Below are 27,821 nucleotides of genomic sequence, written 5' to 3'. Positions count from 1 at the left end.
TTATCACTCTTTATTGAAAAATGAAACTGATTGCACTTAGTGTACAAGGAAGGAAGTAATCAATATTTGGCAAATTTCATGGAAAATGGTTGTTTCAGTGAAAACTTTTTTTTTTATTTTTCAGCACCAGACTTAGTCGTATTTTTCAGTTAATTGTCAAAACTGAAGGTCAGAGTTTCTTCTGAGTGTCATAGACATCAAAGATTTTGCTGCAGTCAGCAGTCGTGAGTAGTAAATCCCCTTGTAGCCGAGGCTCCACATCAAGGCTTTTAAAAGAACACAAATTTTAAATCATTGCAAGTAGCCTGTGATTGTCATTTTGACCCTGTCCCACCACCTTTTGGATCTCATGCAATGAAGACGCTATAACTTCCGTGGAAAAATTGATCTTCTTCTCCTGTGGTTCAGGATCTTAAGAACACCAGATAATATCATAAGGACAGCTTCTACTCATTCTTTCGAAAATTTCCTGACTCATGCACATAGTTTCTGATTGTCAAAGTGCCAGTCTTGTTCTTTTTCCTTGAGTACTGTTTTGTGTCCTCTTCGCACATGTCCACTCAATATAGCAAGTAGAGACATTAGCCTCTAAGCGTTCCAGGACAATTCATGTTTAGGCAAGAGCCAGTGCACACCATGAGTCCTGACGGAGAGGAACGCTGAGTCCCGATTGTTGGCTCAGAGAACTATAGGGATATTCATCCGAAATAAATTTTAGCTCATGAGACCCGGATACGAGGTCATCTGCTTGGCTCTGACCCTACAAACAAAACAAAATAATACATGAGACCAATTTTAGAATGTCTTCCAAGTTAAAAGTATTCCAACTCAGCATCTTAGCCAGAAAAATAATTTGGCATCTAAAATGTGTGTAACACACTACAAACATGTCCATGATTGATTACATTTCATTGTGGTTGTGTTAATTTCACATTAGTTAGTTGGGTACTGCTATGGGCACTTTCTGGTGCCTCTTTTATATTCTATTCTGCTTCTTGCCTTGCAGGACAATGCCGTATTTGCACAGTAGCTTTCCCACTACTTATTGTATGGATAGCAATATAAGCAGTATGTTTTTTCATGTTTTTGTGAACTCAAATACCCTGTGAAACTCACAAAATAAGTATCACTTCACAGGCAGCACTGAAAACATACAAGAACCTATGCATATAAGGTTTCAATATTCAGTGACAATAAAATTCTGCAACCGAAATGATAAAAAAAAGTGACTTTTGCCATTTATTATTTTTGCAGCTTAACTAACTTCATACATTTAAGAAAATCTCAAATGTGCAGCTGATGGTAAGTGTCATAAGACATGAAACACCACTGGTGTGTTTATGAAGAGCAGAATGATTATTTCACATTAAAAGGAGTTCAGAATTTATCATTAAATAACATGACTTCATGGATGAGTGAAGCAGCGTCAAGTGCATGCAATACTTCAGGGCACCCGCCGGAACCTGTGAATGTCGGATTCCAGGAAAGTAATATTTTGGGATCGAGTTTTACATTTGACATTCCAAATAAAGCTTAATTTTTAAGTTTTTGGCAAAACTATCTTTATTTTTTAAATTAAATCATCTCCATAGTTAAGTCTACGAACTGCTTTGCAATAGCAAAAAAATTCTTAACAATATTTATTGCTTTTTTTATCACTAATGAGTTGCGGCAGTTATGTAGTTATCTATTTTAATTGTGACGTTGAGACTTCTCACACAATGCCCAAGCATTGTAACAAACACATATATATGGTTTGGTTCAATGAGACAGGACATGAAAAGAATGTTTACATTCGGATATTGAATCATTGTAAAAGCAGCTCCTGCTGATTTGGATCATCTTACCTGGGAGGCTGATCCTATGCCCTGCCCAGGGTACTGTGCTGGTAGTACAGGCTCTGTTTTTAATACCGGAGTGGTGTCTGTTGTAACTGATGAGGGAGAGTTAGTGGCTGACGTGGTTGATCCTGGAACAGATACCATGAAATAATTATTAACGTGAATGTCAAAAACATTTTTATGCTGAGAAATGTTAACACAAACTAACACAACATAGATGATATTGCTCAGTATGGGAACAATTCATCAGTTGATTTAAAAAGCCACTAAAACACAAGTTAATACAATGTCAAAAACATATTCCCACCTCCCAAACGCTCCTCTTATTGACCAAAATCCCCCTTTCACCATTTCCTTCTAAATTATGCCTTTTTTGGATCTGATTTTAGATTGCATTCATAATCTATTCAGTTGAAATATCTGTTGTTATCAATTTTCATTTTCATAAATGTAAAATATTTTCATACCATTATAGATGTTAAAGTGTATAATATTGTATGTAATCATGACAGACTTAAACCTCATGCTACTGAATGGCCAAGTCACTTCCGGCATCAAAAAACACTGTGCCCACACGCAGGCTGGAAGTGCGCTTCATCTGCATTTACCAGCATTCCTGAAAATTGCCTTAGGGATTCCATGCTGGTTTTAGAGTTACACACACGGTAATAGTGGCCCATTGTAGTGTCTATAGCTAGATTGATTATTTATTTATTTATTTTTTCCTGCAAGTGTTGCATACAGCGCAATTGATCTCATAAACTGGCTGACAGTAGGTTAGTGGGAGGAATTTATATACAAAATGTAATTGTGCATGATCTTATCAGACGCAATCAGACATTTCTTTTTATGGGCTAACTTGACCCAAATCAGAGAAAGTTAATTATGATTGGTTTATATGCTGAACAATTTTGGTAAGTATCCCTTAGTTTGTAAATTAATTACACTTTAAGGGTCTGGGGCCTGATTCATTAAGGAACTTAAAAAACTTCTTATTTAAGTCTCCTGGACAAAACCATGTTACAATGCAAGGGTTGCAAATTAGTATTCTGTTTTGCGCATAAGTTAAATACTGACTGTTTTTTCCCCTGATATTTATTTGTCCGCAAATTGGCCGTAATTTATAGCCGTACAAATAGCGTGTTTATGCCCATATGCTGAGTCACAGGCATCTTAAGATGCTTGCACCTGTATGATTAGGATTACTCTTCAATTCAGTTGTAAAGCGCTACAGAATCTGCTGGCGCTATATAAATAAATGTTCATGATGATGATAATCTACAGTTTCTTTAGTCATTATACCTGTGGATGTTTTCCCTTTGACACTTTTGGGCTTCCTTTTTCGGGTTTGAATACTTTCTTTCTTCATGGCTAGCGGGCGAGGAACCTAAAGAAATATAGACAGCATTCAATTTATTTATTTATTGGCTGCTTTGTGTTACAGTTTTATTGATACACCTTTTACTACTTAATGTAATAAGCTAAGCAATTTTTTCTTTATAATACAACACATAAAGCAACATTCTTTGAGTGTGAGATAAAAATAAAATATCTCTAAATTGTAATTACATTCCCGCTGACTGCAGGAAAGCGGCTAGGTGCTTAGTTCAGAGATTGGTCTGCATTAGTGCTTTTGGAATCTGCAGTTGGTCAATATATGGAGTATGGCTGGCACAGTGGTTATCATTGCTGCAGAGGCCACAGGTCCATTCCAATCAGGGGGCTCTCTGCGTAGTGTTTAGACTGTAAGCTCCAATTGGCGTGAATGATTAAATGCTCTCAGTGAAGCAGAATTTATTTAAATATTGATATGTATGCATATGTTCCTGCTATATAAATAAGAATTCATAATAAAAGATCTTGGTTAATTAAGTGCTGATTACTAGGATATTGGTGGCAGTCTCACAATTAGGGGTCTATTTTTTGAGAGCCATATGTTAATAAAAATTTTGATCACTGCTCATTGCAGCGGTCAAAAATCTTTGTTCGCCCTGCGTTTGGGCTTCCAGTTTCAGAAAATAATAATAAAAAGTAAAACAAATAGAAAATGCATTGCACACCCAAAGAATTAATTAACAAAAAACACAAAAATAGGAGCTTTGGTAAATAGGGAGAAGTCCTAAATTTAGATCTTGTCTCCCTTTAATAAATTGACCCCTTAGCTGGTAAAGTGCTATCCTTGCTTGTTCCACATGTAACCCTTGTTCTCACTGATTTTGCATTATGTACATAGTCTCTCAGCTTTGTACTATGTTAACATTGTTTTATTAGCCACAGATTGGGTTCAGATCCCAGAGATTACTGGGAAAGTAGCTTTTATCTGACCTTCATGTGATATCTGCACATAACCCACTGATTACCTGTTTCTAGCATTAAGGAAGTATTCTTTCTTAGAAGTGCGGCACCAAGCATCTCCTCCCAAAACGTCAGCTATGTTAACTATTCTGACCATTAAAAACAGTATTCTTTTGCATTCTGTGGTGGTCAAGACACTTACCCCATGCAGTTTCATGTAGAGGCCACATGCATTGCACACAGGTTCTCCTTCAGAGTTTCGTCTCCATAAGGTTGTAGTGGTTGTGTGGCAATTTGTACAACACAGTCCAGCACGTCGAGAGGAAGACTGTATAGAAAGAGAAAGGCATAGGTCAGGAAGTACAAAACTTAAAGAGCATATCCACATTTAATAACTACCCTCCTGAATAGCATTTTGGTTGGGCCCTACCCATCGAATGTTATCTGAGAAAACTTCTGGATCAAGCTATTTCTGCTTGTCAGAGGGCTGTCAGGCCTAGCGTAGAAGACTGGACACGTAATTCAAAAGTGCATGAAGGTTGGGAGGTGTATAGTGATTGGACAGAAAACACAGCCATCCAATCAGGTGCTGTTTTCAGTCAGAATACTCTGATGGCTCTAGACCTTTGATGATTTTTTTCTGCTTTTTGTGCTTTGAGACAGCACAACACAGGCTCTTGTCTGATTAAAGTACACAGCCAATAAGCAGATTTCTCTTGGCTTGAATGGAGACCCCACTGAAATAGTATTAACTATGGCTTACTGGATTTGTCCATGATAATTTGACACTTCACTAAAAGAAACTGGAAAGAATGATAGAAAAATGAAAACTCACTGTAGCAGACTTACAACATCATAGCACCTCATTTTTTCCAAGTGATTTTGCTATAGCAACATTCTAAAACTTTCATACACTGAATACTTTCGGCTGTTAACTACCGGAGTCTTTTTTTTTGCTAATACAGGACTAATATGTGGCCATACAGCCTCTTACAGGATACAATGTCCCGACATGACGTCTATAATAAATGAGTCAGAAAATGCATCCATTATCTCTGAGGAGAGCAGTGATAAGGGATGCTAATTAACGGGAAAATATGCAATTGATGATAAATAGGTCCCTTAATCTCCCACTCTCGCTCTGAAACCATTGGGTATTATTCGTAGTAAACAGCAAGTTCTGAGGGGCATAAAGCCTTTGTGCCATTTAATAGATTTTGTAGTGAAAGGAGCTTGATGTTTGTTTCTGTCTTTATCTTGAAAGGTCTGTAATACTGAGCTGCAGTTGGAAGGGGTTAAGACATCATTTGCTGGCAGTTTGCTGGAGACAGGCAGAGAAAGGCAGAGTCTCCATTAGCTGCTTCCAAAAATATTGTCTCTGAAAATGTTCCTCCCTAAACCCTAAATCTTGAGCTCTAGTGATGGACGATTGCAAGGCCCAGGGGCTTGTCAAGGACAGAAGAAGAACGATATTTTACTCCTAATTTCCTCTCAGTTTACTTTAAACGAAAGGGGCCGGTCACATTTCCCTGGCAACGTTTTGACCTTGTCTGGAAGAACCTCTGTCTCAAACTTTGAACTGTGCAGTTTATTTATATAAAAATGAATAGTGTAACATTTGAACAAATGTGAGGGGCTATTTCACTTTTCTGTTTTATCTCTGCTGGTTAGTGGCCGGGCGGATATATACATATATATATATATATATATATATATATATATATATATATATATATATATATATACATATATATATATATATATATATATATATATATATATATATATATATATATATATATATCTATATACACACATATATATATTTATACATACATATATATATATATATATATATATATATATATATATATGTATATATATATATATATATATATATATATATGTTTTGGTAAAGAATCCAATGCTGCATTACATATAACACATTTCTTTTTCTCATTTCATTTTAATACCGTAAGACTCTAAAAAGTCACTAAAAAGTGTGGTGCTCACATCCAGGTGCGTTTTACTATATCCCTGTTTTATTAATACATATTGATATAGGTGATAGGATGGCACACTGGGTGATAATGCCATTAGCAGAACAGGGATAAAAACTGGAAACAACCTGATTTGTGCACCATTTATTCTGGCAAACGGGACACAAGTTAAATTCCTACCATACATTAATAATTAATTATTTTATTTGGGATTCATTAATGCAAATGTTAAGGAAGAGATAGTTCAAAATGAATCTGAATGTTCCTGTTTAGAAATATGAAATGCTTTGTAATATAAATGTTCTGCAACTCTTAATTGGTCAGAGCGATTGGGGCTGATGCAGAGAGTGTACTTCGGCAGTTACGTAGCATATGTTGCCCAAAATCGCTTTGTATTAGTGTTTAGGTTTTTTGAAGCTTCATTGATGCCTAATAATGAATATGTATTTTGAAAACAAAACAAATGGTTATAAACATGGACATAAGAGATTCTGACATATGACCGGATCATATGCTACAAATCTTTAAGAGCTCTCTGAAAACCCATCTCTTTATTAGAACTTTCTCTACTTCTACTTATGTTACCCGTACTAATGTCTCCTCACAACTGTCCACTCTAAGCCACACTCGCTCCTCTTGTTTCAGCTGTGCCCTCTTCCAGTTACAATGTAAGCTCTCTGATTAACCTAACCTTTGTTTTCATGTCAACATTTATTTGTTTACCTTGTATGTCCCTGTTTTATGGAACATAATAATAATAATAATAATCAAGCACATCTTCAGCTTCTGTGTGATGTCAGGTACAAAGTCACAGATCTTATTGTTTCCTTTATGAACTTATCAATTTTTTGTACTGCATAAGTCACCAAAATGGACATGTGTAACAACCAATTTATCAAAGAACCTCTTGCAATGCTTCCCCAGCCTATTACCAAGGACAGTGACGGTAAATGCTGCTGTCCTGTGACTGCCAACACCATCTCAGGATAGTGTTAGCATGGGGTGCCCACAGGAAAAAAATGCTTTATTATTAAAATAATAGAATGTGGTACTGGAAACGTAAGTCCGGCTAACCAAGTACATGCATGAGCTGGCTCAAGCATGCACAGAGAGTACCGGGACTGGCTTGGCAATTGGTGAAACCTCTTACCACCGCCAGCCAGTATGACTGGAGAGCTGAGCATCACTCAGCTGCCACAGTGACATTTAATTAATTGGGCAGAAATAGATTTTCGATCTGCGATGAGCAGTGATCGAAAATCTTATTAACTTAGGGTTTAAATAACGAGACCTCTTAATGGGACTTAGATTAGTCTGTTGGTTGATCAGCTTACATACACAACAGTTTCAAGGCTGATCAGGCCACACCAAGGGGCATATTTAAGAAAGCACGATAGTGCTTTTACCGGGTAATTAAGGTGCCTCTGTGTCCTCCGCAAATTTATTAAGGGTGCATCGCAGCAGATATCATGGATATCTGCTGCTTTGCACTCCTCTTCGTTTTTGGGAGCAGTCACCATTCAACAGTATGGTGACTGCTCCCAGCTGCAATCTAACAAGTTCCGAAAAAACATTTTTTTCGGAAACCTGTCTTGGCTGAAGCTGGCGTACATTATCTGAAATGAAAAAACCCAATGCTGTCAGCTCTGCTCCGAAGAGCAGAGCTGGACAGTGCATGTGTGGAGAGATCACATGATCCCTTCCTGTCACTCACCGCTCGCAGAATTGCAGACAGACCGGGATCTTTGTGGAACTGCACATGCGCAATGGAAAGAAGAAGAGGAACGAAGATGACGTGGAGGAGATCCTAGAGACAGCGGGTCCCGAAGAGGGAGGTAAGTGTGATTTTTTTTTATCACAGAAACAGCAGTTTTTCGGAACTTCTGTTTCTGTGTTCCATTTTTAATAAATTTGAGAAATAGATCAATCCTTATCCATGCGATAAGGATTGATAACTATTTCTCATTTCTGCCGATCAATGATAAATGTGCCCCCAAGACTCCAAGTAGATATGAGAGAAAGTTTGAAAAGTGTTCCACAGAATTATCACTTTGTTTCGCAATTGGCTGCACAATTTTATACGTGGGCAATTAGATACAAAATTAAAAATGACCCCCACCCACTTGATGCAAATGATGTCATGAAGTCACACCCAATTCATCTTTTCATACTTTCCATACACACATCTCCCAGAGGAGAGCTGTGAAAAGTAGACAAGTATGGAGTAACATTGGTTTACACACAACGAATGCGCTGATAAATTTCTACTATCATTTCAAGAAAGCAGAATCAGACAGTAGGAGTCCAGAAAGATGAAACTAAATATACCTCCCAAAATAAGATGTGTACTTAAGACATAACTGAACGTACATTAACCCTCTCTGTGAATGACCCTCAGATCTTATCCTCTTCCCACAAGGTCATTGGTCTCTAAGCACAATGCAGGACCCCCAGCCAGCCAGGGGTTACTATAATGTGCTGGTCTGTGCCTTTTACTCTTCTTGGAATTATTTTATTGTAATGTGTTTGTATTGCTAAAAGTGCTTCTATCTTCATCTAAAAAATAATTACCTACAAAAGAGATCTCAAATGTTATAGCTATAGAATATAAGAGAGACAAAAGCCAAACAGTTTCATTGTTAATAAAACTGTTTAGACATATACGGCTATATCATTTTATTTTTAGAGAACCAAGTTGAAATAGATTGTTTCAGTTCATCTGTAAGGCATTGATAACACAGATTTTCTATTGCCGGTTATTGCAGCGACAGGTAATCTGTTAACGACACAATTTATTATTAAACTATTGCCAAGGCAGCTGAGCGATGCTCGTTGATACTGGCTGTGAGTGATAAGACTTCACTTACCGCTTTCCCGGAACAGTCTTGACCATATGCGCATGTATGACCCAGCTAGATAGCTCACACATGCAGAGTGAAACTCAAAGCCCACACTTGGGGGATGAAAAATTAATAATAACAGAAAAAAATATATTGTAAAATATTTACCTGCACTAAATAATTCTTTTTTATGTTTTTTTCCTTTCGTTATATATTGTGCTATCTCTATCCTCTGATAGCGGCTTTTGTAAATAGGCTTCTCCATAGTTTACATTTCTCCAGAGAGAGCAGGTAGCCCTTGATAAATAGGAAGAAGTCCCATCTCGGGCGAAAAACACGCATTGCTACGTTTTCCTTCCACCCTCCAAAGACATATTGGTAGTTTATTTGGCTTCTAACAAAAAATAAATCTAGTGTGTGTCTGTATGTGTGTGTGATATATATATATATATATATATATATATATATATATATATATATATATATATATATATATATATATATATATATAAAAGCCACGACATTAAAACCACTGCCAAGTGAAGTGAATGACATTGATCTGAGCAACTTTGACAAGGGCCAAATTGTGATGGCTAGACGACTGGACCAGAGAGTCTGAAAAATGGTAGGTTTGTGGGGTGTTCCCAGTATGAGTGGTTAGTACTAGAGATGAGCGGGCTCGGATATCTGAAATCCGAGCCCACCCGAACGTTGCCGATCTGAGCCGGATCCGAGACAGATCCGGGTATTCCCGCCAATTGCAAAACTGAAATCGAGGCTCTGAGTCATAATCCCGCTGTCGGATCTCGCGATACTCGGATCCTATAAATTCCCCACTAGTCGCCGCCATCTTCACTCGGGCATTGATCAGGGTAGAGGGAGGTTGTGTTAGGTGGTCCTCTGTCCTGCTATATCTCGTGCTGTGCTGTGCTGTGCTGTGCTGTGCTGGGGAAATAACAATGCCCTTAGAAGGACACAGCCCAGCCCAGCCCAGCCCAGCCCAGTACAGCACAGCACGAAAAATTTTAAAAAAGTTATAAAAAAAGAAATTAAAAAAAAATATCCAAAAACAATCCTGCAGTATAAGTCCATTGGTACTGCAATATTACAAAGTTCACTGATTCTGCAGAATAGACTGGGAATTAGTGGAAATGATTGTTATTGAGGTTAATAATAGCGTAGGAGTGAAAATAAACCAAAAAACTTGATTTTAACACTTTTTATGTTTTTATCAAAATAAATCCGAATCCAAAACCTTAAATCCGAACCAAAACCTTTCGTCAGGTGTTTTGCAAAACAAATCCGAACCCAAAACCTTAAGCAAATCCGAATCCAAAACACAAAACACGAGACACCAAAAGTGGCCGGTGCACATCCCTAGTTAGTACCTACCAAAAGTGATCTCAGATAGGACAACCGGTGAACCAGCAACAGGGTTATGGGCAACAAAGGCTCATTGATGTGAGTGGGGAGTGAAGGTTAACCTGTCTGGTCCAATCCCACTAAAGAGCTACTGTAGCACAAATTTCTGAAAAAGTAAATGCTGGCTATGATAGATAGGTGTCAGAACACACATTGCATCACAGGTTGCTGCATATAGGGCTGGTCAGAGTCCCCATGGTGACCCCTGTTTTCCCCCAAAAGCGCCTACAATGACCACGGGAGTGCCAGAACTGGAGCACGGAGCTCCTGGTCTGATGAATCACATCTTCTTTTATATCATGTGGAGAGCCGGGTGCCTCGTTTAGCTGGGGAAGAGATGGCACCAGGATGCTCTATGGGAAGAAGGCAAGCTGGCTGAGGTTGTGTGATGCACTAGGCAATGTTTTGGCATTCATGTGGATGTTCCTTTGACATGTATCGCCTACTTAAACATTGTTGTAGACTAAGTACACCCTTTCATGACAATGGTATTCCCTGATGGCAGTGGCCTCTTTCAGCAGGATAATGCGCCCTTCTACACTGCAAATATTGTTCAGGAATGGTTTGAGGAACATGACAAAGAGTTCAAGGTGTTGACTTGTTCTCCAAATTCCCCGGATATCAATCCAGCATCTGTGGGATGTGCTGGAAAAACAATTTCAAGCTATGGAGGCCCCACCTCACAACTTACAAGACCTAAAAGAACTGCTGCTAACATCTTGGTGCCAAGAACAACAGGACACCTTCAGAGGTCTTGTGGAGTCCATGCCAACAGGTCAAAGCTGTTTTGGTGGCACAAGGGGGACCTACAGAATATTAGGCTGGTGGTTTTAATGTTGTGGCTGATCATTATATATTATAAATAACTGGTAATAAGTAGTCTGTCTGCTTTGACAGAGTGATGGGTTAGATCTTATCTTATTTGGTCACGTACTTGTGACACCAGATTGGATGTTGGAAGTCAAAACAAGTAAGATCAAGATAAGTCTCTGGTAGAACTTTATGCATTACTAGCGGATCCAGATCCATTAACCACTAAATGTGTCTGCCCTAATTTATGCATAGCACTCACCCTTTAAGTATAAAGTAAATGGTTTAATAGGATACACATTTATAGGAGAGGTTTCCTGCTATGCTCTCCTGAAAAAGAGACTTGCATTTACCAGGGTCTATGAGTTGAATGGCACGTTCCGGTTTCACATATGCAGGAAAGATCATTTCTAGGCACACTTTGGCTAAGGTAATAAAAAGCTTCAAACACACACAATGACACATGTAATGTAGACAGTCCTGATGTCCCTTCACACTCACGATTAACCCTTTAATGGCCAGAGATATTTTGTTACAGTACTATCTTCAAATATTTGTAATAATAAGGACATTGGTAGCATATTAGGATAAATATGTTGTAATTAGAATACAAATGGAAACATAGGCAAAAAAGGAAGAAAATCTACTTGTTGAGGCTCCACCAAAAGTTACATTCACACAAATTATTCAACCCAATTAATGTATCCCATTGGAGCTTACAATCTAAATCCCCTAACATATACACACACAGACCGAGATATACTAAGGTCAATTTAATAGCAGCCAATTAACCTAACAGTATGTTTTTGGAGTGTGGGAGAGAAACCCACGCAAAGTCGGGGAGAACATACAAACTCCACACAGATAAGGCCATGGTCGGGAATCGAACTCATGACCCCAGTGCTGTGAGGCAGAAGTGCTAACCACTAAGCCACCGTGCTACTATATAACCATGATCTATAACCAGCAGTTATAGATCCAAGGTAAACTGACAGTGTGGCTAGCAAGCTACTATTAGGACCTTAGTCAAGCATCCTCTGCCTTACCTAGTCCGTATGTCTCTAAGGGGATGTCCTAGAGCCATGATGGCACAGGATTTCCTCTCTGTGTATATGCCGCATTAGAAACAGTCTTTGGTTTTGTATACTGTATGCAACAAACTTAACAAAATAGTCCCTGGCTCCAAGACTAGGACCTCAGGCCTTCATTGACAGTGTGGAGTCAAGCGATTCTTGTGAGCTTGGCAGAAGGTGAACACCATATTTGATGGATGTTTATAAACATCCATTCAGTGACATAGGATCTCAAGAATGGCAGTTCATAAGTTTTGGAGCAGTGTAAGAATAATCCTGAGTGACTTGGCACAATCAGGTCATTATGTACATATATTAGTTTGCTGTCAGTACAGTGTGCCTGGAAGTCCGGTTCTACAGCAGCATTTTCTATTACTTTAGCCGAGACACTTTTGCACCTAGCCGGTGATTTATGGGTCCAGTCGGCTCTGTCTTTGAGGTTTGCTTATCATTTCCTTTGGCGCAACATTGTTAGGGCCTGATTAAGGGTTCAGGCTGCCCAAGGTTTATAAACCTTACTACATATTTTTTCATGCTTTCATTTTACTTTGGAGAACAACTACTTTCTTATAATTTAAAATGAATTTCAGCTTTTACCTCTTCCTGTCACAATTTTGCACTCCAAAAAAATTGTGCCCCCCTTCTTCCCCAAAAAAAAGTCTTGTTCCCCACGCTGCAGTTTAGTCAGCCTGTTGGACAATCCGGTCCTGAACACTGTATAATTTTGTGGATTGTTTGGATTGCTTAAATAGGCCATCGACATCAAATTCTATTGTAATATCTGACTTGTACTCCAGCATTAATTGATATTTATTCAACAAAGTATATTCACACATGCACAGTGGAACTGAAAGCTGTGACTTGGACTTTTAATTCTACTTGTTAGACAAAAAAAATATAAAAAATGTATAGAAACAGATAAAAAAATACAACAAAACATAACTATTCTATAGGATTTACCATTGAAAAAATGCTTTAGAAATTATAAAGCATTTTTCCATTCATTATTTTCTGCTATGGCCACGAAAGGAGGATTGTGACGACAGTATATTTACTGCTGTGGTCCATGTTAAAATTTATCAAAAATAGGGAAAATGCACTTATCTCTTGTTAGTTTTATGTGGTTAGTGTACCCTCACTTTATTCTAAATTTATTATAAGACCATACATGCCAACTTTTGAGATCTCCCCACCGGGAGTGGAGATCTTGCTGGCGATTTTTGGGGGTGTGGTCAAGTGGGACGCATCACGTGGCCCTGCCCCCTAAGATGTCAGAACATTTAACTCAATAACTGTGGGGGGGCGAGGCTGCATCAATAAGCCCCGCCCCCACCACTTTTTTTAATGGACTGGCCATCAATCTGGGAGGTTGCCCTGTTTTCCCGGGTATGCAACTATGTATAAGACTTGTAATGTTTACAGGGAAACCTAGAAAGGGTACTTTACTACGGATTTCAGAATTTTACATATTTTATATTAAATCTCCTTTTGAGAGACATTAACTTTTCCAGAATAGAATAAGTATGTGTTTACATGCAAAACCATCAGCTTAGAAGTCAGTGGCATCTAAGCTAATGTTAAAGCATATTAACACATGCTGTCAAATTAGGGCGGAAGGCAGGATTTATAGGACCCAGAGATTCTATCTTCTGTACAAATACCCTGGTAATGGTGTCACCAAAGTTTCTGGGGGTGGTAGAATGGGGTAAATCGCTTCCCATGCATTTTGTTCTATATTAAATGCCATGCAGGGAAGATCGTTAGATCCAGTCATTAATATGATTGGTGCTATATTAATAAACAATAATAATAATTATAGTTTCTGTCTGTTACACAAGCACCAGAAGCTAATCTTTTTAAATGTTGTTTTAAACCATAAAGGGGCAAATATGTTATTAAAATGTCTTCATATCACCTTTTGTATCAATTGGATTATATAGTTTATATGGAAAAAAAATACTACACTTCTCCTTCAATATATTGCAGTCAGGTAAATTACAACTAATGATTGTTGTATGGATTTTAATTTGTTGTATATCTACTTAAATTATGTTAATTATGTTTGCTGAAATGTATACACTGCCTGCCAAATAGGTTTTGTCTACAACTAAAGTAATAAGATGAGTATCACACATGTACAATGGAAAAGTATGCAAGTATTAATATTAGATATATATGTGGTCATCTCATTATTGGCTTTGTGACATCAAGAAGAAAATCTCAAATTATGCACTGATTGGGGGTGTCAGGTCCAGAGCAGTGGCAGGACTACTATTGGTGCAGCAGATGCAGTGTACCGGGGCTCATGGAGATAATGGGGCCCGCTGCACAGGGAACTAGTGAGCTGTGGGCCCCAGTTCCCTCCTCCCCGCTTCCCTGCACCAGGGCCTACAGTTCGCTAGTTCCACCTCTGGTCCAGTGTCATATCATGCTCTGATTTGGGTAGTATTTGGGGTGTTTATACTGATTTGTGGGCGGGGGCGTAACATGCAATTACCTCTCTGTAAGCCCCTGCTCTGCTCCTCTGAACATGCACAGAGCCTGGTGAATGCACACTGGAGCCCTGTTTGACTGCAGTGGCTATAGTTACATCGCTGTTTGTGAGTAAGCTTATTGAGGGGCATAGTTTTGTTTATAAGACTAGGGATAACCTTTAATCTGGCCAAACAAGTGGCAAACTGGAACGTAGTAGTTACTAGCACTTGCATTAATACATGTGATGTGAGCAGGGGGAGCAATGGAGGACACAGAACAAGAGTAAATGGAGCATGCAGGGTACAAAAGACACTGCCGTATCGCAGCCACTCCAGGCTACTGGCCTAAACAGGTTAGGGGCCTAAAACAGGTATAGATTTAAAAATACAGATTATAAATACAAGGCCATATACAATTTTTCTATATTCTCCTAAATCTTTGTGTCTATGACACTGTAGATGTGATGGAGTTAATAGCAGACCTGTTAACCCTTTACTAAATGCACATATTTATCATATGATGGATTCTCCAGAAGCCAATATTTTAATGTCAGAATACTCTGGAGAGGATATGACTAACTGCTTTCAGATAGCGCAACGTACTCTAGAGTGGGGCCTCTAACAACCTCTTTAGCCTCACACATCAATCTATATGGCGATCTCAGATCTAGCACCTCACAGAAAGTCTGACTGCTTGGTGTTAATCTAAAGCAACTGTAGTTAAAAAGGTATATTGCAGAATATTTCCCCATCTGGTCTTTAAAGGTAAAAGCTGCTCTCATAGCACTAAAACCAGCACAAAGAGAAACCAAACACTATAGGAGTTATGTTACCACCAAAATATTCCCCAACCTAATGAGTTGAGTCTCGATAACCCTCAAGCTTGCTGGATTATTATATAGACTCCTATCAGATTGTAAACCCTGGTAAACAGCACCCTAATGAACATAAATCCTTTACTGTTACTAATGTATGTTTGTTCTATCTCACCATAGTACAGTTCTTTGTAATATAGTGTTAATTTATATAATAAAATAATAATAATGAATTTATACAGAATAAGCCTATTCAGTGGTTGGTTCTGGCCACATACAGATACCTGGGTGGGTTGTTGTCTAATAAATTGATCAGATGCTTCTAAATGTGTAAAGCCAAAATGTTTGTTTTGCCTAATAAAAATCCAATCAGGATTGATCAGATTATTTGCAGCATATTGGTAAATCCAATTAGGCAATACCTGCATGTGTGTGTAATCATTAGTTACTAGTCCCCATGCTGTGTGGTCAACACAGCATGGGGACTAGTCATCATGTCTGTCAGCCAGACTGCCAAAGACTATATCTATGCAATCTGTGCTAATTAGCCAGTCGTTTGGTAATTGGATCTGGCTGTGTGTAGACAACATAATTTTTCCATAAATTTTCAGGTTGAATGAAAAGTAGAAAGAGTAACAAAGGTATTAGCCCTGTATACAAGTGCTTAAGCTAGGTACACACTACATGGTTTTCGTCCAATAATCGGCTCAATCAGCCGACATACAACCGCTCGTTCAAAAGTCGGGTCAGTGTGTGTAGTGACACGATGGTCGAAAGTCTGCCCAAATGGACGATTGTTGCCTCATTTGGTTGGTCGTACCGTTTAATATTTTCGTTTCAATCTCGTTTCCGTTGTGTAGTGTATATAAACTTCCGACCGATCCACAACAGTGAGTACGAAATTACAGTCATTGCTAACGACAACATGGCTGTAAAAAGTCGCTAACGGGACTAACGGGACCCTGCTAACAGGGCTAATGTGTATGCAGTCCATGGACCGAGCGATCGGACCATCGATCGGATGTAAAATCGATCGGCATAAAAAGTTGGTGGAAAATTCTGTAGTGTGTACCCAGCTTTACATAATCTACATAAAACACTCTCATGTTATCAAAACCTCCAATTTCATCAGAAACAGTTTCTCTTCTTGCAGTCAAGGATATTCTCACCCACACAAGACAAGTGTATACTTTTCTCTACGTACCAAACACATCTCATTGTGCTTCATGTATTTCAAAAGTATGTTATTTCTAGGTATCATAGGCCTATCTGCCTAGGATGGTATTAGAATATACTGCAGTCTGGTTTTTACAGTCTTTGAAGATATCTTACCAGTCGCTTCTGTGGTTTGATGAGTGGCCTGTTCATTCCATTCATTTTATGGTACAATCCGCAGGCATTACACAGGTAGTGTCCAGTGCCATCTCGTCTCCAGAGTGGGGTGGACATTGCCCCACAGTTGACACATTCTCTCCCCTCCCCATGGAAGTCCTCAAGATATTCTGCAGAGAAGCCGTTACAGAGAATATTAGGAGTCAGTTGTTCCACTCTAAGAACATTTCAGGCCTTTTATAGTGTATGTCCCATGCAGTTTGGACAGGGCAATATGAATCTACTAATAGAATATAATTAAATATTTTATAAAAAGTATTAAAATAATAGTTTTTAAAAAAGTACAAAATGTGATTATAACATGCATGTGACATTGTTCTGGGTGTAATTTCTATTACTTTGCGTATCAATAAACAGTGCTTAGCTTCAGTGTTTATTGGGAATAATAAGATCCCTGCTATAGATTATAAAGATATTAAAAGTAACCTGCATCCATATGTAGTTATAAAGTCAATGAACTCCCTTGTGACTAATATCACTAACCTATATAGAGATAATAGATAATTTATCTCAAAAGCTTGGATTTCTATTATCTATACCTAAAATTTATTCTGATTTTCCCGCTAGCAGCACACTTCCTCACAGTCACAGTTAAATAGTATAAGGACTTGGCCTCCCGGTAAAATTACCCCGTATCTGTATTTGAAATGCCTTTTTTTACAGTCCTAAGGTTTCTAACACATGACACAAATACACAATGGCAGCTGGCAATATGCCTTTATACCTCTTACAAGACCACCTTTTATATGCAAATCATCATCACCATTTATTTATATAACACCACTGATTCCACAGCGCTGTACAGAGAACTCATTCACATCAGTCCCTGCCCCATTGGAACTTACTGTCTAAATTCCCTAACATATATACACACACACTCACACACAGACACAGACAGACAGACAGACTAGGGTCAATTTTGATAGCAGCCAATTAACCTACTAGTATGTTTTTGGAATGTGGGAGGAAACCAGAGCACCTGGAGGAAACCCACGCAAACACAGGAAGAACATACAAACTCCACACAGATAAGGCCATGGTCGGGAATTGAACTCATGATCCCACTGCTGTGAGGCCGAAGTGCTAACCACTGAGCCACCGTGCTACCCCTCCCTTACCCTTCTGCCTGGTTTGTCCATTATACAGATATTAAAGCACTTGCCATCTCCATGGCATTTTATTGTATCTACCTACTTCTGACGTGGAATATAACCATATCCATCCTGCGCATCACTGTAGGAGTTACTACATTACAATATTTGTAACTACACATAATAAGATGAGTAAAATGATTATTTTCTAAAACAATTTATAACCCAATTTGTTACTGTGCTTACAGCAGTTTCTTTCACAAATATATGGGGCCAGTCCTGCAGTATATACAACAGCTCATGTTTTCTGAATTTCTGTGTGAAGACAGGTTGATGGACTCACCTGGGTATGATTAAAGACATTCCCCAAAACATGACCTGTTGGAGGTACGTCAGGACCAAGTTTGGGAAACATTAGTTTTACTTTGCAGGACAGAAGGAATATTAAAAAAAAACTAAGATCACATTTTGAACCCAAATGAAGGGATTTGGTGAATGATCCTTACAAACCAAACAAACAAACAAAAATACGTAATTGGCAAATTGCTCAAATGAATTCCCTCATTCTGCCAGTATATGTTTATAGTTGTATATATCATTGGAACACATAGGGCCTGATTTAGAGACTGCCGCATTTTACACAGAAATCATAAGTGTAAAGTGCATCCCGTAATTTATATAGTATTCAAAGTTGGTGGATCTTTAGATCCGTGCGACTTAGAATACTGTGCATATTGCAAAAACACATCTCTTTATCTGCCTTATGGACTGGCATGCAAGTGTATCATATACAGTGCCCTGTAAAGCAGATAAATGATTAAAAGAAATAATGTAAAAAAAAAATATGCTTCTTCCCCCCCAACAGCATAAGGGTTGGTTATGCTGTTTGGGAGGGGGTGCACACCTTTTTTTTTTTAAATGTAATTATTTAAATATATATACATCAAGGTCTCTTGCACCAGCTGAAAGCACCCGCAAAAAGATACGTCTCCTAGAGACCTATCTGCGGCTGCTTTCAACTCAGCATAGCATGTAAAGAGTGTGAGCCTGCCTCTACATTGCTAGGCTCACCCACTACCTCCCCCGTTCCAACTCTCTAAGCGCAGAGAGGTGCAGGAGGGAGAGCCGTCTCAGTCTGAGTGCAAATGTATCCTTGGCCAAAAATGCTTTTTGCACTGATCAGAAGGACTTGCGTCCGACTCTAAATCAGGCCCATAGTAACAAATATTTTATGCAAACTCATCGCAGGTGTCTGTCTTTCTGTATTTGCATAGATATTTGACAATTTAACATTTTAAAGCAATGAGTGAAAGAATTTGTACTAAGTAGGCTATTCATCAAGTACTTAAATATAAGGATGGCAAGCACAGAGTTAATTCCAGACTTTTGTAAAACTCCATATGCCATGTATAGTCTATCATTGTGCTTTATGTCAAAGTATGAAAATATGATAAATATATTATGGAATCCTACAAAATGCTCTTTATTTAGGACAGGCCTGTACGCCAGCCGTAGATTGTGGACTGCATTTTTGCTGTGGTTTTAACAGTCATAAATAACTGTACTGTGGCACAAAAAGTCATTTTAAGGTTTGTCTCAGAATATTATGGGACTTTGGGGACAGGAAATGCTCAGGGACCAGAGTAATGTCCTTTCCCTCAATGCTGCCCAGGGGAACACACACTATTTGCTGGTGGAAAATGAATGTTGTTGCCGCTTGATTGCAGAAAACTGTTCAGTATTAAATGATGATGATGGATCATTATATGATAAGTGGATGCAACTGGACCTGCCTGAATTAAGTAGACTACTAGTTGCATAATTGTAATGTGTTACCAGGTACCAGTGTCTATGTTTTCTTTCATATCTTTCTCCTCTACATCAGCATTTACATTGTTGTCACATTTCAGCTGCACTTCAGTTAATGTTAAACGTTGCAGTCAGCATTTGGGTGAGCCTTTGGTCCCCTGGCTTTAATGTATAGACCTACAATATTTTCTCAGTGTTATATAAAAATGGTCTTTGCTGCCAAGCTCTCTGCACATTAACAAGTATTAATTGGTGCGAGTGATGCATAGTCCCTACCGTCGTAATGGTGAATTAGGATAGGGGATGGGGATTGACTGAATGCAGCCATTTAACCCTTTGCAGCTACACATGGAGATCTCACCCAGATTAACCCGTTCACAGCAAGACTTGTGTTTTCCCAGCGGTCCATGCAGAGTCGGACAATAAATGATTAGTTCAATGTTATTGTAAGATGATAAAAGGAGGAGGGGGCTTGGAAACTTTCCTGAACTCAATCACATAGTTTTCCATGCTGACTGCTGGCGACAGGCAGGCTGGGGCTGATGGAATGCTTATGGCTCACAGCTCAGGGTTCGGACAGTTTTTGGTGAGCTCCTACAATACAAATCTATCACCCGGACTCCGCAGCTGACAAATGACAGACCATGGGAGTGGGAGGAGGGGGCAGATTCCGCCGTCAATATGAAAAGCTCTTTGAGCATCCTCTAGTCTGAGGAAGACCCTCAGAGTGAGATAAACGAGTATGTAAAAAGGGTAATGTGGTGTACACACAGACAGTGATATGAACACACACAGATTGCACAACTGGACAGTGTGATGTACATACAGCCTGTACAGTGTGATGTACATACAGCCTGTACAACTGGACAGTGTGATGTACATACAGCCTGTACAACTGGACAGTGTGATGTACATACAGCCTGTACAACTGGACAGTGTGATGTACATACAGACTGTACAACTGGACAGTGTGATGTACATACAGACTGGACAGTGTGATGTACATACAGACTGGACAGTGTGATGTACATACAGACTGTACAACTGGACAGTGTGATGTACATACAGACTGGACAGTGTGATGTACATACAGACTGGACAGTGTGATGTACATACAGACTGTATAACTGGACAGTGTGATGTACATTCAGAATGTACAACTTGGACTTTGCATTTGTATGATCTATGTGTGTACATCGCATAGTGCGACATATAGTGAACAGTGTGATGTACATACAGAAATTGTACAACGGAACAGTGCAAAGTATACAGCAGGCAATCGTACAACTGGACTGCACGATGCACACGCACAGAGATTTTACAACCGGACTGTGTCATATACACACACATATTATTTTGATGTTTACAATATATATAGACTTTTCAAATATAAATAATAGGTGTATACCCATAACATAGTGAAGCAGATTTATACTTAAATGTATCTGCAAGGAGAATACATTTATAATTTATTATAATTTATATAATACACCCCCAAAACAAACACACTGATGATTCCAGACTTCAGGAAAACCAGTCAGCCAATAATGTAACCGACTTCAACCCGCAACACAAGGTGTAGATGTTCATTTAGAGTAATCATTTGTGGGCCCTGAATAATAGGAGTCTCCTGTTTTCTTCGGTCATATTCTTAGAACTATATTGTAATATTTCATTCGATTGATCATCTTATTTTCAATTAAAATGAATGTTGGGAGCCCAAGATCGTTCTGCCATGCATCACTCTTGTTTTACCCCCAGATCCGACAAAGGGTAATGAGCAACTGGTTTCACGAGTCCTCAACCTATGTTTTGTGGTACCAAATATTGGACGCTGGCTAATCTATTTCTGAAAAGTTTCCCTGAGCTTCTCTGCAAACCTAACCAGTTCTGCAAGAGACTTCAGTGATTATTAATAACATTTTACTGATGGTGTTATATTATACAGGTTCTCGATATATAGATGTCTTAGTAATATAAAAACAACGTACGCAAGAGAAAATACATTATAAGTAAATAAAATAAAACGGGTGGAAATGCTAATTATCAGACAAAATTGGGTTAGTAACCTCTAATCTATATAATAGACTATAGTTGATCAATAGTACCTCAGAGAATATGGGAGAGGGAGACTGAGAGATAGATGTTAGGAAAACGAGTGTGACCCAGAGGAGAGAGAGATGGAAGGAAAGTTTAAAGAGACGAGGGAGAGTGAAAGACACAGGACCACATTACTTTATAAGAAAGTTATCTGCATTATTTGTCTTAACTAGATTCCAGTTCCCATCTACAACAATCTATAGATAGAAAAAACAGTGATAATTATAATATACTACTTGACTCCAGACTCTGCACACATTACCTCTGCTCATGGACGGTATTAATCATGAAACTTCCAGCTGCCTCAACTTAAAAAGAGTTTAATTTGCAAACAGTGAGTTGAATAAGGGAATGGCTGATAATGTTGATTGTATAAATCCTGATGATTGAATCAGGCCTGTCCGTTGGCTTGTGTAACCTTACTCTACGCGGTGATCACTTTGACATTACTAATATTTAGGGTCAATTACTCCCTTGGAGTGATCATTCGCTGATAACTAAACTTGTAGTCATTCCCTTATCTCCACCTGTCAAATCGAGAATAGTTTTCAGCTACAAAACAAGAGCCAGGCAAAGTGACTTGTGTACAAAGCGAATTATGCAAAGGTCTCAGCTGCCCTCATTCTTCTTCCTCTATAGACTCCTCAAAACCTGACCACCTGAAGTATGATAGGGTAAACAGTGTTACAGGAATTATATACGTGATGAATTACCGCAGGTTCCAGCAACCTGTAGCTCTCCAGTTGTTGTGGAACTACAAGACCCAGCATTCCGGCTGGCAGCAGGACAACCATGGGTCTCGTAACCCCTATGTAAAGCTTACAAGACAAGCATAGTCATGTAGTTCCGCAATAGCTGACTGATAGGGCATGCTGGGACTCGTAGTTCCACGGCAGCTGACTTCCTGAGTCTGGCCTAGAACTTACTACAATGTCAGAGACATATGTTGCCTAGTTGTATCCAGCGATTTATTTTTTATTACAATGTATATCCTGTCCACAGACCTAGCAAGTAGCTTGAGTTCTAAATGCCCGTTTCAGGGCTCTCCTACCTCATTGTCACTTTGTCACTACATAGTAACAATTTGAAGTGTTGCACTTACAGTTACAACGTATTCCTGAGGCTGACAAACCTACATAAATGATTTGCAAAGCTCTCACTTGTGATTGTTCTAAAGCACCAAATGAATGTGTTTCCCTCACGTTTCCAGGAATGGTATTCATTGAATGTAATAGAAGAAATGCTTTCTGTGCCACAGGTTACATGACTGTACGTCTATAAATACTGTGACTTTAATTCTAATACATATTTACTAAACAGCTTCCCGTGTCAGTACATTTGCCCTTGTCAGACTCTGTACTATTTCTGTCTCACTGTATTGTCAGTAACATAGCACTAGCTAACACAAAGGTATAATGTATAAAATAAATCTGAATAATAAAGCCTTGGAAGTTGTTTCTAAGAATACTCTATGCAAGGTGAAGTATTATTAGTTGCATCAGTACACATATGATGTAGTAGTAGTAGAAATATGATTTAATATTTGTAGTAATTCAAGTTACTACTGTAGTTTCACCTTAATACGCGTTAAATAGAGATTTCAGAATTGTATCCAATCTACTATACATACAGTTAGAGAACTATCTATACCATCAGTGCTCAAATATATTCAAGCTAAAAACAAAACAATAAATGACATCCTATATATAAGCCACTATTTTGCTACTGATACAATTAGAGTGAAATAACTGACACGTGAATATTTAAAATGGATATTATTGTAGGTCTGTGGTATGACCCAGTGCAAATTGAATGTGAATCACTCGAATGTCAGATAAAATATTATTATTATAACATAGAAAAGATAATCTACTCTGATTATTATCCGTAAATTAATACACATTACTATCAGATATTTATATTGTCAGATGCAAAGCGCAAATAGAAAATGATTAGTAAATAACATACCACTGCGCAGAAAATGTGGGTATATCAATAAAGACTTTCAGTAATTTGATAGGTCCAGATACATTATATATTATATAAACATATATCGTGATAATTAGGATATATGAATAGTATATGATTAGAATATATAAATAGTATATGATTAGAATATATAAATAGTATATATATATTGATATGCGCACAGAGGCACACATACAGCTTTAACTTAAAATGTAATACTTATTATATAAGCGTAGTGATTTGAAGACAGCTACTTGACATGGTCATCTCTTAAGTTTCTTATTATGTTTGTAACGATTAATGAAAGAGTAGTTCTTGCGCAGTAGAAAACGTTGGTAGGATGTGGGTTTATGATTTTTATTGTAGCCATGTGTTCATTATGCTGTGTGCTATTTATTAAATAATCGTTACGATCAAGTTGTAAAACATCTTCTACAAACAAATAAATATAGGCAAAATTAAACTTCTGATTATTTTCAGGAAAACTGCATTACATTAAGAAGATGTATGACTAAATATATCTGTGGATTTCTGAGTAATTATCAAACATTTTTTAAAATTACAGGTGGATTAGTTCTATTATTTAGTAATAGATTAATAATAAATAATATAATCCATTCATGCAGCCAGAAACCTGACAGGACTAATTTGTCTGTTGGTGACATTTAATAAATTTTTTGTTCCAATAAAATTATTGTAGAAGATACTCTTCTATTTCTGTCATACCGTAAATTGTATTTACTATCAAATAGTGATCTATATAACTAGATATCATGCAAAGCATGATATCTAGTTATATAGATCTCTGTTTCTGTCGCTCCCTCTCTATCTCGCCTAGTTACATATATATATATATATATATATATATATATATATATATATATATATATATATATAAGTCTACCTAACTCTCATATATATCTAATATCTCGTGATGTATCATGTTTATTTAACACGTACCGACTATCTTTAAATATATCTAATAAAGCTGAATGCAAATTAACAGCTATGACCATGATAATCCTGTCAGTGTACCCAGTTATTTGAGAAGCTGTCACTGTGTACTTGATCAAAATACATCACAAAACCTGTTAAACAAACACGGGAATGGCCTGTGATATTGGGAACGTCCTAACAATATTCAATTCAGAATTTAGTGCCAAAAATTGACAGACGTTTAAATATATTGTATTAATAATAATAATTATAACATTTTTTATTCAATCAATACGTCTAAATCAAATCAGGAACTGTGATGACAAATGTAGAATACGAAACTACAGTTAATACTTATGTTATTACCGGACTGGCCAATCTGCCATGATAGGACTTGTAGTAATTAATGTATTATGCATATGTTCCCAGGATAATAGTCAATAGACAGATAGACAAAATATGTAAGCATGATGGTGAGGAGAATGGTAGCGGGTTACTCGGTCACTTTTCAGGTTGATAGATGAAATATTAGTGTAAATACATGATACAGGTTCAATACACGTATATTAAAACACCAAAACACTATACAACCATCACCTTAGACAAACTGTGACTCTCCATTTGAAACTCTACTACAATCCATTTCTGACGTGTCAGTATAATTCTAATGTTATTTTCTAAATTATAATGTTGTAGTAAACAAACAATAATTCACCCACTACATCTACACAGCAAGAATATGACTGTAAACAATGATTGACTGATGAGTAGGATTTGCACGTTGAAATTGTGGTGCCCATGTGTTATACTCACCCAGACTGGATCGCCTCCCGTGTAAGGCTGACCTGCCCTGCAAGCTGTGCAACATCGTGCTGTCAAAGTGCCCCGCTGCCCAGGAAGGTGGCATCTCGGTGCTGACATAAGGGTAGGGACTGGAGTAAGACCCGTTCACTGAGCGAACCAATGCGTTCCCATACTGTTCCCGGGTCCCCCCACTGAGCATCAGGGGGCTCTGATAGGCTCCTTCCCTTCCAGAGTTGTTACCCACGGGTGGGCTGTGCGAGTAGGAGAATCCTGTAGGTGTATGGGGGCTGCTGGCATTGAAAGCGTGGCTGTCGTTAGCTGTCTGTGGCCAGCCCGGGTGACTGCCCAGGTGGTGACCCTGGTGGGCGCTCTCGCAGCTCTGCAGGTAGGGTAAGGGCTGCAGCATAGCTGGGACCCGGCTGGTCGGCACGTAGACCGGTGGACTGGCTGTCGGGTGTAGGAAGTTGGCTGAATCATGGGAATAGGCGGACTGGCCGTGGTTGGACGCTAGGGCCAGGCTCTGGTACATCTTCTTTCCTTTGGCTGCAGATTATATCCCGCGGTAGAAGGCTTTGGTAAAACCCAAGTGTCCTAAACTGAAACCGATCCTGTCCGGGCCAAGGTGATGATCTCCTCCAGATCTAGGCGACGAGTCCCTCCAGATCTAGGCAACGAGTTCCTCCAGATCTAGGCGACGAGTTCCTCCAGATCTAGGCGACGAGTCCCTCCAGATCTGGAGACTTAAAGTACCTGGAACTGTTTGAAGAAGACAAAAGTTAAGGAGAAATCCGAGCTCTCTGTCTGAAGGGGGAGGGGGCTTCTTGGGGGAAAAAGTACTACCAGGATGCAGTAACATGGAGGGTTTAGGCAGTTCTGAGTGATTGTCAAAGCGCAGAAATAGAACGCAAAATATTTCTATGTACTAACACAAGAATCAGCAGCACAAACCCATGCAGCACTGCATCCTGGCGCAAGGTCTGTAATTTCCCTTGGGCACTGCTGAAAGCATTGTATGAAATGCCGCTCTGCACGGATCACATATTCTTGATAACACTGGATATAAATTCTGCTTGGAGTGTGTGCATCAAACACAAACATTTGTATTGTGATAACACGAACACATCCCTCATTATAGCGTAAGATATCAGGGAGCGGTGTAAATCAGTGTCCTTGCAGATCTCCCAGCATTTTATCCGAATAAACCTCCCCTGGTTTATCTGTCAGATAAGGACAACTCGTTAGATACGGGTGGAGGGAAGAGGTACTCACTCTGGCTTGTGTGCTGGTGCAGTGGAGACTAGGCTCACAGGCCCAGTGGATTGCAAGAAAAGCAGGCAGAATTTGGCCGGTTACCCTGCAGGGAGCGACGCCCGGATAGGGTGAGATCCAGCTGCTAGCGGCTGCCTCTCCAGTGCTCTGCTAACCTGTGAGTGGAAGTGACTGCCAGACTTCACAGCAGGGCAATTGTATGGGCAGAGTCACGTGACGCGGGCCAGATAGGACCTTATGTCCCAGGGGATTGGTGACTGCGCTGCGCTCACCTGGGTAATAACACCATCAATATAGCCTTTATTTACCACCGACTGGAATTTACCGACAGCTCATGTGTAATACCCCAATAACCTGGCACCTGATTTGTGTATATATCGCTGGGTGGGAGATAGACAGCGACTTGCTAAGCATATTACTTGGACATGTGTCTATTATTTGGTTAGAACAAAAGTTCTAGATAGACATTATTGTTTTACTGTTATTTCTGGATTTATCAATGTATTGATTATTGTATAGTTCTGGGTATAAATTTGATTATTATTTAGTAACGATAAGGGTCTCTGAAAATTATTTAGTATCAATATAGTTCTAGTCATTTATATTTTTGGGTTGAAATGACAGCACTAGGTATATAAATTATTTGGTTTCCATATAATTCTGAGTATGTCAATTATTTGGTTACATTATCGTTTTAGGTATGAACATTATTTGGAAATAGTATAGGTCCAGGTATGAATATTATTTGGCAACATTATAGTTATGGATAAGCCTGTTATTTGGTTACATTATAGTTCTGGACAAGAATATTATTTGGTAACAATAGTTATGGGTATGCGTATTATTTGACAAAAAATATAGTTCTGGATATGCACATCTTTG

The 27,821-nt window shown here is 38.6% G+C and overlaps 1 protein-coding gene across 1 annotated transcript; it reads right to left on the bottom strand.

Annotated features, from left to right (window-relative positions):
- GATA5 (GATA binding protein 5) lies at positions 1-26,734 on the bottom strand. Its single transcript, XM_075215313.1, has 6 exons — positions 25,680-26,734; positions 16,903-17,072; positions 4,339-4,464; positions 3,144-3,228; positions 1,848-1,969; positions 1-760 (listed from the first exon to the last, which is right to left on the bottom strand). Exons 1-6 carry the CDS (start codon positions 26,197-26,199, stop codon positions 614-616), a joined length of 1,170 nt encoding a protein of 389 aa, XP_075071414.1. The 5' UTR covers positions 26,200-26,734; the 3' UTR covers positions 1-613.
- Positions 26,735-27,821: the final 1,087 nt, after the last annotated feature.

The sequence above is a fragment of the Mixophyes fleayi genome, chromosome 6, assembly GCF_038048845.1.
Source record: "Mixophyes fleayi isolate aMixFle1 chromosome 6, aMixFle1.hap1, whole genome shotgun sequence".
Lineage (NCBI taxonomy): Eukaryota > Metazoa > Chordata > Amphibia > Anura > Limnodynastidae > Mixophyes > Mixophyes fleayi.
This window is presented reverse-complemented; position numbering and strand designations above follow the sequence as displayed.